This window comes from Myiozetetes cayanensis, unplaced genomic scaffold, assembly GCF_022539395.1.
Source record: "Myiozetetes cayanensis isolate MyiCay16 unplaced genomic scaffold, myiCay2020 scf2-11, whole genome shotgun sequence".
NCBI lineage: Eukaryota > Metazoa > Chordata > Aves > Passeriformes > Tyrannidae > Myiozetetes > Myiozetetes cayanensis.
The window spans coordinates 18,162,807-18,176,762 of record NW_026087411.1 but is presented as its reverse complement, the minus strand read 5'-3'; the positions used below and the strand labels follow the sequence as shown (position 1 = coordinate 18,176,762).

General features: G+C 45.5%; 1 protein-coding gene across 1 annotated transcript in view; it reads right to left on the bottom strand.

The window, feature by feature from the left end:
* ALK (ALK receptor tyrosine kinase) overlaps nt 1-12,074 on the bottom strand; it is a 309,488-nt gene extending 297,414 nt beyond the window's left edge. The window contains exon 1 of the mRNA XM_050316451.1: nt 11,282-12,074. Within this exon, the coding sequence (XP_050172408.1) occupies nt 11,282-12,074 (793 nt within the window). The remainder of the gene's footprint in view (nt 1-11,281) is intronic.
* Nucleotides 12,075-13,956: the final 1,882 nt, after the last annotated feature.

The window sequence follows — 13,956 nt, the reverse complement described above, 5'->3', positions numbered from 1 at the left end:
TTTGAGGCCTTGCTGCTCACAGCACCATCCTCACAAATGGGTGTTTGCTTTCACAGCCCTCACATGAACAGAAGATGCAAAGCAGGAGCCCTGACAGAAGGCATGAGGCAAATGGCTAATGGAGCAAGTAAGCTGTCCTACAGCTAATGAAGAGTGATATCCTTCCTGTCCACAGAAGCAGATGGATCCGGGTAGGCTGGATTGATGGGCTGAGGCCAGTTGTATGAGGTTCAACAAGGTGAAGTGCCAGCTCACAATACTTGGGTCACAACAACCCTGCACAGCACTACAGGCTTGGGGAAGAGTGGCTGGAAAACTGCCTAGCGGAAAATGACCTGACAGCAGCTGAACATGAGCCAGCAGCATGCCCAGGTGGCCAAGAAGGCCAGTGGTATCCTGCCCTGTATCAGCAAGAGTGTGGCCAGCACAACTGGGGAAGTGATCATCCCCCTGAACTCAGCAGTGGTGAGGCTGCACCTTGAATGCTGTGTCCAGGTCTGGCCCCTCGTTACAGGAAAGACATTGAGGTGCTGAAGCGTGTCCAGAGAAGGGCAACGGAGCTGGGGAAGGGTCTGGAGCACAAGCAGCTGAGGCAGCTGGAGGTGTTTGGCCTGGAGCAAAGGAGGCTCAGGGGTGATTTTATCGCTCTCTACCTGACAGGTGGTTGTAGCCAGGTGGGGTTCAGTCTCTTCTCTCAGGTAACAGGAGAGGACAAGAGGAAATGGCCTGAAGTTGCACCAGGGAAGTTAAGATATGATATTAGGAAAATTTGTTTCACCGAAAGGATTACCACGCTTTGGAATAGACTACCCAGGGTAGTGGTGGAGTCACCATCCCTGAAAGTGTTCAAAGAAACATGTAAGGACATGGTGTAGTGGTGCACTGCCAAGTGCCACTTTGAACCGATGATCTCAGAGGTCTTTTCCAACCTACACATTTCTATGATTTTATTCAGCTTTCTGCATTCACAATATCAACTCACCTCTCCCTTCCATTTTCATAGTACAATATTGCAACAATTTAAAGCCATTAGTCACCTCTACAGAGAGCCAAGAAGAAGAAAGGGACAACGTGAGGTGGGAAGGAGCAAAGTGGACCAGCATGTGTCCTCCCCACCAAAAACCACAGTGCTTTCCAGACAGAAAGAAACCTTGGCTCCCATTTGAAATGAGTGTCATCTCCTCCCTTCCTTGGTTACTTAGCAAATACTGATTATGACATGGGCTGTAAAGTGAAGAAAGATTTTTAAGGTTCACCACAGGGTCTAGTTTTAAAAACAAAGAAACAGGTTCTGATCTATGTGCCAGTTCTCAGCCAGCTCTGACTAGGTTCACTCTCTGCCACTGTGATGCATCTGTTTTGCCAAGCAACCATTAAATTTGGAAGCTTTATGGAATGCAACATTTTTCAAGTCTAAAAAGTATGCCAAAGACATCATGCAGAAGGGTAATAAGAAATACTTGCAGGGAGACCTATTCTAAATTGTCTACACATAGATAAGGCACAGAATTCCTTTCCTTAAAGATTTTATTAACCTTTTGCTGATGGAAGGAGATTACTGATTGAGAGCTAGATGAGGTCAGTGCAGCAATTATATTTTGAATCCTTTTCAAACAAGGCTCTTGTACAACGTAAAAAAAAAGTTAACAAAATGAATTGTTACTTAAAATGCGTCTTTTAGAAGAATAATTAACCCATAATAACTGTTTCAGCCTCCTCTCCAGCCCTGAAAAGTAATCCTTTCTCATTAGTTTCAAGTTTAATTAGCATCAATAATGAAATGTCCCTCAGAAATAACCACTGCATCACACTCTCTAATGCTGACATACCCTGCCCTACAAAAGGAAAGGCCACAGAGTGATGTCTGAAGATGAGGCTCGGCAGATCACAAATACTCCCAAAACTAAGAAGTAAACAATACTGCAAAAACTGTGGATTGTGACAAACCCAGGTTTCTCTAAAGAGAAGTGTCACAAACACAGTGTGGAGCAGAGAAGACTTGGGAGGCAGTTTTGCCAATAACTGCTGAAGCATTTCCAGCAAGTTATCAAGCCTCTCAACCCTAATTTCTTGTTCTTTCTTGGCCTTTTGGCTGAAATGCAGAGAGAGACATCACTATGGAGTATATTCCATATGAGAAAATTCTATTCAGCACTTGCAGTCTAACATAATCAAATAATGCTTTTTCCATCCCTGGCTTCTATGATCTCTCTGTAAAATAGATATAATAATGCCTAGCATTGTCACCAGGATGATAAGGCTTAAAGTACTTTGAGAATCCAACATGAAAGAAGCTATAAAAAGCCCAGACACTGTGATGCATCTGAGATGGCCCGTTACTTAATGGGCCAGTAGAAACAGGAGGTGAATGCCAATGTACAAGTTGTGATTAGAGGTTTGCTGCAACTTGCAGAGCTCTGAAGGATCACCACAGATTTCATTAGAAATCAGCACTACAGCAACTGCAGTCAGAGGAACCACACAAGCTGTCAAAACTGAGCTGGAAGGAAAACTTTTTTAAAAGAGTATGACCTATGGAGAAACACCCTCTCGAACATGTCTACTCACACCAGTATCACCTCTTCCTCGCAAACATCAGGAAACACACAGCACAAGAATCCCCACATGGCCATCTCACACTGCACTCCCACCTTCTCCACTGCCTCTGCTTTTCCCCCTGCACTCACCACCGACTCACACAGAGCCTTCTGCTCTCCCTTTGCCCAGCCTGCGACCTGAAGATAGGGTCATGGTTTTCTTTCATGATATTAGGAATAAGTAGGTGTTCTTGCAAAGTTTGTAGTGTAGCCACAGTTGGCAGTGAGAAGTCACAAGTTACTGGCTGTTCAGCTGTCAGTCACAGAGAGGTGCAGTTTGCCCAGAGGTGGGGGCACCAACTAGCAGCACAGAATGCATCTTGTGCCCATGTTCCACATTCTGAAGTGTGCTGTGGCCTCCCTCTTGAAAAATGTCAGTGACTTTCAGAGCCACCTAATAACTTAAGGTGGGAATATATAGTAGGAGTGTTGAGAAGCCTGTAACCCCAGAGTATTTCAGCCAATGGAGAAACGAGGAGGGACCAGGAATACGGGCAAAAGGGGTTAAAAGAGGCTGCAACCTCCACTGACTTGAGAGACCTCACTGAGGTTTGTTCAGCAACCTCCCTCTTTTATTTGAATAAAAGTGTTTTTTTTTTAGATAGCTGCTCTGTCTCCTGGCTATCCAGTACCTGGATTTTATGAACACTCACAAGGCTTTGTAAGATATGAAACCAGAAAGAGCTGCTTGTCAGTAAGAAAATGGGGAGAAGCTTACAGAAAGAAACTCACCACTTTCTTTCTGCAGTGCATTACTACAGGGGAAATCCCAGTCTGAAATGGATTCAGCATGTGTTCTTGTTTGAGAAGGAAAAGCAGCTTTTCTGCCTTGATGTAAACACTGGACTACCACTGAAAGACTCTTGGTATTTGCAAACTGAACTGAAGAGTTGCTAGGGACAAGTTGTAAAGAGGATGCCCCACACTTCTAGAATCATCTAGTTACAAGGTTCCTGCCTAATATCTCCACTTTGCCATGTGTAATCCAGGAAGAAACAAGCAGGCCACTGAAGTTTTTAAACAATCTCAAATCCCCCATTCTGTGCAAATTTCTGATACTTCAAGCAGGAAAGTATAAAGGATAAACCTTCCCCCACTGCCTACATGTTTTCCATTCCCAGGACAGGCAGCGCTCAGTTAGCTGGGCAGCACCCGCCAGCCAACACCTACAGCTCCTCTCTGCAAATGCAGATGGTGCCCATCTGCAGCTGCCAAAAAGCACCACGGGCAGCTGGCCATGGGCAAAGGGGCCACAGCCTGTCCCACCCTCCCATTTCGTGGGACTGCAAGTAACCCTGGTCAAAGCCGCACAAAGCATTCAAATTACAAATCTAAATTTGAAAGTTTGGCTTCAAGATGTGTGCTGTTTTAAATAGTCAAAGGCAGGGCTCATAATTTTTCAAAACAAAACAGAAACTGAGTCTCTCGTAGCATCACACAAAACTGTAAGTTTGCTATCGCTGAAGTGAAGGAAATAGCAGTCCTATGATTATTAACTGCAGACATGGTAATAAATCAATATGGTAGGCTGTTTTAGCTTTTCCCTTAGAAATCCCAGAGTTCAGACTGCATCTTACTGCCTTTATTGAGGTTCTTAGAAAGCAAAAGCACTAGTAATGCATAAAAAAGCACCTTCTACCAACTGATTTCAGAAGCAGTTAGAACTACCCTTACTTTGCAAAGGGAAGTATTTCATGTCACACATGTCACCGGCAGAGCTGTGTATACACAACTCCTCTTCTGAGCCCGGTTCCTCCTGTGATTCTCACCTCCTCCCTGCTCACTCTGTGCCAGTCACTGACTACAGACAATACTGCAAGATAATTAAGTTGGAAGTCAAAGCAGAACTCCATTCTTGCAGCTACCTTCTGAAGTCCTTTGCAAAAGAAATGCTTGTTGTTAGAAACTTGTCTGAAGTCAGTTTGGAGCCAGCCACCAGCTCTTTCTACTGGATACATTCAGAACACTTCAACCACGTTATAGATCCTACTTGACTAGCAAGTGAAGGTGATTTTCCCTCACTACAACTGACATAGTTTATAGCTTCTAAAAGTAGAGATATCTAAGTCCTATCTGTGCTGTCACAGGGAATTTCTGAGCAGCCATGCTAAGCAGGATAGTGACAACCATGACGCTACTCGGCCGCCCCAGTCATAAATCAAAATACTCATGTAAATTGGACTTTAGTCTCAAAATGTGTTTCTTGCCTAAATATTTAAACACATAAATAACCTCCAGCCATTCCAGCTTGTCATTTTAAGCTTTCTGACATTTATTGTTCGCAAGAAAAGAAAGGTCAGACTTATCAAATCTGCATTTATGCTTCCATGACATTTTTCTCCAACCAAATCTTTCTGAATTAGAGAAGCAAGACAAATGTGGCACATTTCATAACGGACCTTTGTCAGCTCGGCACTGCAGTCTCAGCAGCCCTGTTGAGCTCAGAAGGGCTTCTCAGGAAATAGATGCTGTGTCTCAGTGGGTAAAAAGAGATTTGGAAAGCAAGCAACATGAATCTCTGCTTGATGTTAGGCAAATCACTTGTGCCAAAAAAGTAGATTGCCTAGTTTGAGTACTCTAGTTCTGGGTAGCCCAACTGAATGCTTTGGTGTGAGAATCAGTTGGAAATGTCCAGGCACAGTGTGGAATTTGCTGTCATTTGGGAAGCAACTTGGACTCAAAACACCATCACTTCAAATGAGTTAGCACTAATGTATTGAAAAGGTGCTACCTTCTTTACTAAGATGAGGCTCATTTAGTTGGAAATTTTGTGAGTAAGTGCTAAATACTGCCAATCTCCCCTCACCTTTTCTACTTTTTTTTTGGCTAATTCACAAACATTGTCACAAACACAGATTTTATTTCCTATCATGTAGTGTTCACCTGAAATGTGCAGTGAACCAAATGACCAGATTACTTCAGGATCTAATTCAATCAGACCCTGGAAATCTGCCTTTGCTTTTGAAGAGTGTCTCTGTTTTTGTATAATAAAGCACTTAAGTGTCCCAATGCACTTCTTTGCTTTAGGTCTTTATTCCCTGTTTTTAAGGATGTGGAAATAAAGCACAGCAAGTTTAGAGAAAACATATTTTTAAAAGGTGCCATAAATGTTCATTCAAACATAATAAACTATTACTTGTGCCCCTTTTGGTGTTTGTTTATGGCTATTTTACTGAACATGCTTATGAATAAGAATGTTCATAAGAACAATGAGCCTAAAAGCAAACAAAATTTGCAGAAAGGAGGCCTAGAAATCATAAACACATTGTGCATAATCCTGACACCCATCTAGGATCAGCAACACTGCCTAACTCTGGGAAAACAAAACCCATGCAATCACAGCATGCTTTCCGTGAACCACTCAAATATTGAGCGTAATTTCTAAAATTATCTGCCAAATAACTGGCAAAAAATTAACAAAGTCTGGTGGTTTTATTGTGAAAGCCTGGTGACTTTGCAAGCCAAATTTTTGTGATTAGCACAGAAACAGTGTTCAAGGCACCATGAGTCAAGAGAGTCATAGACTACAAGTTTTCCTGAGTTTTGTTAGTGCTGATGGAGTAGTGAAGTGACTTGGACAAGAACAGGTAGGACAGCAGTAGGATCAAGGATCATGCTGCCCATGAGGCCAGGCAAGCCCATCACTAGGCAACTGGTTTCCTCTACAAGAGGTATTTACCATTCAAGAGTAGGCACTGTGGGCTGACTAAATCCACACTTCTGAAGAGCACCAGTGACTGGAGGTCTAGACAGAGGTGCTACAGACCTAACAGGGCAGGAGGGATGAGGAAAGGTGCTCCTAAGCACACGCATGATTCACTGTGGTTTAGCTACTGGTAATCAGCATGTAGCCCACTGGCACCCAAGGGTAGAAAAGGAAAACCTTGATTTGCACTAGTTCATGTCTAGAGTAAACTCAGGGGGCAACTCATGCTCTCCTTAAGCTTTGGAGTGGCAAAGCTGGCCTGTTAACTGAGGCAAAGAACAAAACCCCAGCAGAAAAGAGCAAAACCACTTGCACTATAAGTGGAATCTTTTAGAAGCCCTACGGCACTGTCTCAGTCTTATCCACCAAGTTTTGCCTCTGCTTTATCAGAAGAGGAAGACCAGATAGATGTGGCATACAGTTGAGGATGAGAGAAAAACAGAGAGCAACTGCAAAGTGACTGATGTCTTTTACCAGTTTTCTGCTCAGTATGGCACAACTTCAAACACTGTCCTTTGAAGGTAGAAAAACAAAATCAAAAAAATAATAAAAGAAAAATATAACTAAGAGGCCTTGATTAAATGCTGCTTGTTACTCTAAAATATGCAGAAATAATTCTGTGGACTTTACCACAGTCAGATATCAGCTTGGAGCTCTGATTTTCATTTACAAAATGTCTAATTTTAAAACCACATTTTTATCTAGTCTGAAGTTCTTTCTAATCTTTAGGCAAAGAGTTCCTCTTGCTAATGAGTTGAGGTGCACAGTAGCAGTACCCTAAAGATGTAAAGCCTAATTGCCTCAGCATTATAATAGCATTGGTACATAGTGAATGCAGAGTTTCAGGGAGAATACATGTGGCAAGTTAATAAAATTTTAGATGAAGGCCACAGTGCAGGAGTAATATTTCGCCTAGCCAGAGGATGAAAAGTTATGCATTGCTATTTAAAAAATATAATTGGAATGTTAAATCTATTTCATGAATGAAAGTACATTGACCTTTAGAGGGAGGAATGACTCATTTTCATCCCTGTATGCCCCTTCTTAACATATGCTTCCCACCTTTGCATATGTAAGTAGCAATTAGTTCTCATGAGAAGTTATTTTATAGCCAGTTCAGCTTATTAAACTTCCTGGGTAAACTCACAAGAAACCCAAGAAACCTACTTAGCAACATCTGTGGGCCAGGTGCCCTACAGTAAGTGGACCTGTTATATTAACACGAAAAAAATCCAAACACCAATGCAGGATTTGGGTGGAAGGGCTCTGGATCACTGTGGAGCCCACGTGAGTGCAGAGCACTCACTTTGGACTAACCTAAACCCAAGCCTTCCCACGCTGTATTATCTGCAGGATGGATTTGCCAACAAGGCCCCCACAAGATTTCTGCACAAGACATGTATCCTATCTGATTGTGTAATTTTAGCCCAGCAGCAGAGGATTAGTTGTGCAAGGGATAGTCAGTGCTAATGCACTGACTCTGTACAGACAAATGTTAGGATTTTTCTCCCAAGAAAGCTCAATAACCTGTCCAGAATACCCTGCTGCAGAGACCCATTGTGGTTCAACACCATATAGCAAATCCTGTAATACCTGAATTAAATCTGGCCTGGAATGCCCTGACAGTAATATTCATGCTAGCTGTTTAATGCCCCATAGCAATGTACTGGTTTTGATTAAATTCTTTTGGGGACAGTTTCCTTGGAGGTAGAGTGGAATTTCCAGTCAAAACTAAAGACAATGAGAACAGATCCAACAGCAGCCTAGTAGCTGAGGTTCACCCAAACTATGAGAGATCTGCAACACTGCGTTCCTGGCCAAGCTCACCTCTCCCCTCCTCTGCATTTTTTGTTGTGTGTTTTTCCACAGAAATGAATTAAATTTATTTGGGTTTTTTTTGTTTTGTTTTGTCCCAGAGAAGCACTGGGGGAAAGACAAGACGACAATATTCATTCCAAAAGTCTTTCCAAGAGAGGAAAACTCTCTTGTACCAAATTTTGAAAAGACCAAGCTGACACAGAAACAGTAGATGGGCTGAGGACCACAGTTTCTCTAAATGGAAGCATTTTCTTGCAGGAGGATGTGTTCCCACAAGGATGAGTGTGAGAGAAATCTGGCATCAAGAGTATTTGCAGGAAAGCCCTGCAGAAATTCCTATGAACTTTATGGTTTGTCTGTTAAACAGCAGCAGCCCATAAGTAGATCCTTTACTAATTTTTCAGTAACAGACTGAGACAAAGTGCTTTATGTTTTGTGCAAACATGTTGCTAAAAAGGGAAAAGGTTCACTCTAGTTAAATTTATCTTAAAGCCAGCATCTGAGAGTATAACACTTAAAGGCAATAAAGCATTATTTACAGGACTCTGTCGCCAACCCTACGGTCAATGGGAATTCATCCCCTTGCAAGTTTTTTCTTATCCTAAAATATAATTCATTTGCCACTCATGTGGAGGATAATCCGGCAAAAATAACTTAGCAAGGTAATTATACATTTTCCTGGGAAGTACTGCAATCGTGGGCACCTCCAGCAGAGGAGGAAGAAAAAAGAAACCAAAAAAAAGCCAAGTATGTTAACATAAGTGAAACAGCTTTACATTGTTGATGGAAGGATTGTGTTGTTTGAAATCCATTTCCAATTAGCTTAACCAATGAAGGAAAGGCTGGGTTGCCTTAGGAAGGGCTTTAGTTAAGCCCTGTAAATGTTAGCTGCAATGGTGTCAATAATTGCTGGAATCTGCACTGGTGGATGCTGTTCATGCTGTTACCAAACTGTGTCAGCACATCCGGCTGTCGACAGGGCTACACAGCACAAATTTAAGACCGGCAGTGACACACGGTGTTCACACAGGCAGTACCTTAGCCAAGCAGTAACAAGGGATTTCTAATGTTATTAAACAAACCCATGTTACAACAGCAGCACAAAGCCACATAACAGTGTGACTACACTAAGATGTTATTGCCAAAAAAGCAGAGTCGCAATTTTAGAGCGACACGATTTAAGCATGTTAGCAACCTCCGTGTAGAATTAAGGAAGAGACCAGGATTTTTACAGATTATGAACATGTGCCAGAAGTTATCACTTTGGTATCAATAAATGAGGTCCATATTCCTTCCCTCTGCTCCTCCTTTCCCTGCATCCCCTCTGATTGACTTTGCATGACTGTGTTGCAGTAAGAACAGCAGAGCTTTGTCTCCAACATGATTTTATGGGGGCATAGCTTCCCACTGATCTGGAAAATAATGCATTTCTTCTCGACAGATACAGTAAAAGCCTGTGATTTTTACTAGCTTTGGTTAAAGCTCCATCTGCATTGTATTCACAAGATCAGAGCACCCTGTCAGTTCACATGTATACCCTTCACTCAGATTAAAAACACACCCTCATACTTTAGGAAGACAAATGCATGTCCTCCAGCTCCTTCATTGCTTTAAGTACCTGAGTCAAGATGGCATTCAAAACTAAGCTGAAGAAGGAGATCTGTAAATCAAAACAAGTGCTAATCACAATAAATTCCCCAAAGAAAAAAAAAAAAAAAAAGGAGACAGTAGGTTTTGGTGTCTTTAATTTTTAATTATTCCTTTTTTTTACGACAACGGAAGAAGGCAAGACTTGCTAAAAGGTAGGGTGTGTTGGCCTCACCTAGCCACCTTGTGGTGGAGAGTAACACCTCTGTGTTATCCCTGCCAGATCCGACACAGGAAGAGCTAACCTGGGTACCTCACTTCAGCCACAGCTGTAGGACTGACTCACAGCCAGCCTGCTCTGACAGTCTGCTTTGATTTTTGTTTCAGGCAGCAAGGAACGAGGTGGGTTCCACTTCTAGTTGCTCAGATGGCTATCCCATCTTTTCAGGTGAGCATCAAAAATCAGTTGCTCCAACTGTCTTCAAAGCCCAGCACCGACTTGTGTTGTCTCTTGGAAATTTACTGAAGTATACTTTGTCACCCATTAAGAAGGTGGCTACTCAGGGACACACCATTGACTTCTACACAGCTTCATAAAAGCTACCTAACTTAACTCACTGTGACAAATTATTTGGCCCTGCAGTCCTCTAGGTATTATATTCTTTTAGTAGGAGAGGCTGAATCAGAGCTTGTGTTAAAGGTACAATGTATACACAGAATGGAAATTTCTCTTGATCACTGGCCCAAAAGAGAGTCCTGATTTTAGGTAAAGGAGTTGCCCCATACCCTGACTGTGAATCACTGCCAACCAGAACCAAAATCCTAAGCCAGGTTGTCTCTTCACAGAAGTACCAATGCTACATGAGCCTCCTCTGATGTACAACTTCATGTCATACTGTAGCTGATACAGTGCAGTTCACTAAGGATTCTCTGTGGGTTTAAAAGGGATAGAAATTAACTCAGTTGCAGATACATAAAATTGAGAAGGAAACCTTTTTGCAGGTTTGTCTATCAGCCATTATCTTTTATATTTAAGAAAGAAGAATAATGTTAATGCCAGTAACACCAATAGCCAATAATACTGATAGCAGTAACATTAACGTACAGGTCAGCCCCAGCTTTGAACATGTTTGTGCTGTTCCCTAGTCTGCCTGCACATAACCTTGAAAACACTTGCAGCACTTTGAGGAAGCATCCCTTTTTAAGTTTCAAAGAAGCTGATCTTGCTGTCCTTTGACTAACAACACTTTAACCTTTGGATCTTGGTTGCGGCTATCATACGAACTCTTAGTTTCTCGTAAAAATCCTTCAGCACTTTGAAAACAGTCCTCCTGGCCCCACCGAAGCCTCTCGGCACATTTCGCACCGGAAAAGCGCAGCCTTTAAGGACAAGCCGTTTGGGGAAGCCGCAAGTGCTCGAGGGAGCTGCGCTTCCCGCATCCTCCGGAGCTGTCAGTGACCGGGACGGTGCGGACCGGCTGCACGCGTGTCCCGGCGGGGAGGACACACCGCACCGCCTGGACGCGGCGGGGGCTGTGCGGGGGCGCTGCCCGGCATGCAACGCACGGCTCACCTGCCGCCGAGACGTGGAACAGGATGCGGGGCCGGGCGGCGCGGATGGCCGCCGACAGCCCGCGCTCGCTGCCCGGGAGGGCGCCGCGGCGCTCGGGCATCAGCCGCACCCGCAGCCGCCCGTCGCCGGCGCGGAGCCACCAGGCGAAGAGCTCGGTGAGGTTGAACTCCAGGTGCGCCCCGCCGGAGCCCGGCGGCGGCTCTCCGGCGCAGCCGTCCCGCAGGCTGCCCTCGCCCACCTCCAGCACCAGCTGCTTGGCGCGCCGCAGCCGCCGCCCGCCCACCGCGGAGGGCCCGCCGGGGGGCCCGGGCGGCGCGGCCCGCGGCAGCGCCCCGCGGGCGGCGCGGAGCAGGGGTGCGCAGTCCAGGCGCAGGCGGCACCGCGCCGCGCCGCGCCCCGGCGGCCCCAGCACCAGCTCCCGCACGTAGGTGCGAAACAGCGAGGGCACGACGAAGTCCACCGCCAGGCTCCTCCTCTGCAGCCGCGACAGTCCGGGGCTCTCCCGCGGCCACGCCGACCCCGGGGCCAAGCTCAGGGCGAGGCAGGCGGCGGCCAGGAGGCCGGCGGGCAGCCTGCGCCCGGCCATGACCCGCGGGGGGTCCGCAGCGTCCCGTCCTGCGCCCGCAGAGCGCGATGCCGGTGCAGGTCCGCTGTGGAGACCGGTCTGCCCGGAGAGCCCGGGGCTGCTGGGCAGGTGTGCCCGGGGAGCTCGGGGGGAGCCCGGAGAGCCCGGAGCCGCCGCCGCCGCTGCGCGGGCTTTGCCGGCTCCAACTACCCGCCACAACGCAGGCATTACCCAGCGAGCGCTGACGTCACGCCCGAGCGCGCCCGCCAGCAGCCAATGGCGTGCCCGGCAGCCCTCGTTATGCAAATGTCCGGGGGCGGGGCGGGCGGAGCGTTCATTGAGAAAAAAATGGCCGGGCGGCCCCGGGAGCGGGATGGGGATGGGGATGCGACGTCCCGGGAATGGGGCAGAGCGGTCCCGGCCGACGGGGCTGGGGCGCGCACGGGGCCCTGACACAGGGCTGCGGGAGTGGCCCTTTGCGGCCCGCAGGGGCAGGCCCGGCACTCCGGGAAAGGCAGGGCTGGAGCCGCACCTCCACCTGGCCCGGAGGGGCTGGGGGCGGGCACCGGGCGCCGAGCCCCGTGTGGTAGAGGGCTCCGGGATCCCGCGTTCCTCGCCTCTTTTCTCTATGCAGGCAATGATGGACAGAGCTGTTCGCTTTTCTTCCTTTCCTTCCCTCTGTCTTCCCTTCCTTTCCATCCTTCCTTCACTTCCTTTCCTTCCTTACCTGCTTTAAGGGTGACGTCTACAAAACAACCCTGAACGTCTTTCCTCTGTAGAGAAAAAAAAAAAAGAAAAAAAAAGATGAGAAATAGGGAGGGGAAAGTCTTAGAGCATAAGTCATTCTAAAAAACTGATCAAAATTCTTCCATTTCAGAGTGAAAACAGCCTTAAGAAAGGTTCATGCAACAATTTCCCCTTTTTTACCTTTAATAAATACAATATAATTACTGTAATTACATTAGTGCTGTGCCTTAAGACAGCTAATCATAACTCATTCATATTTCTGGAAGTTGCCTGTATGAATTAATGACTTATTATTATCTCTTTAGTTTGATACTTAATGCATGTATATTTTTGTAATCCAGGTACTTTAACTATATAATCATTAGAGTGCAATTATTCTGTCATGCGGTTATTCTTCTGCTTATATAAAGTTAATGTTAATATACAGATATTGTGGAGCAGAACCACAGTGTAATGCCTCCATAATTGTAATGCCAGAGAGTGCAATTGGAGACATGATGCTAGAAAAGGGAACCATGATCTTTTCTGTACAGAAGCACTGAGGAAGGAACTTCAGGACAATTGCCGAAGGATTAGTTAGATAATAGAGTTAATACAAAAAATAAAGCCACTTGTGTGCCGTATTCTGCCTCATACAGATGAGCTAATTCAAAGCCTGTTTTTAATACAATGGCATTTCCCAAAATGAAGATAATGTGCTTTGGACATACCCTTGTTTTCCCCCAGCTCTTCTTATTCCGCAGTCCATTATATTTGCTTCCCCAACATATGAACCCTAATCCTTCACTTTTCAGTTTTAGTGACTTTGGGTCTCAGTTTTGTCACGAGCCCTGCGTAGAGCTGTGAGGCTTGTTTCGAATTCTTAGTCTGAGTAAAGACACCAGACCAGGGGTCAGGGAACTCTTGGGCTTTTACAGTGGAGTCACCTTAACTCCAGCAACCAGCCCACTAGTGAGACTCCGAAGGTGGTGGCTGGCAAGACTTGAAATTTGTTCAACTGATTTCCACAAGTGGTGACTGACAAGCCCTTGCTTTTGTACAGGGCCCTTCCATAAGCTCTCAGCTCCTCACAAGAAACATCTCCAAGGTGCTGGCTCACAACCCACAACACACCAGGACTCAAAGGTGCTGGCTCACAAGACATTTCCACAAGCTCCACACTCCCACAACAAACTGCAGTATGGAGTACAGAGTAAAATCATGCTTATGCCTGCTCCTCCACAGCATGGCTGATTTATCTCCCTAACTCCTAAAACATGCATTGCAGCACTCAAAATAGAATATACCACCTGAGGAACCTGACCAGGCCTAAGTCTATGGAACATAAGGAGGTGCATCCCAGAGTCCTAAAGGAAATTGGCTG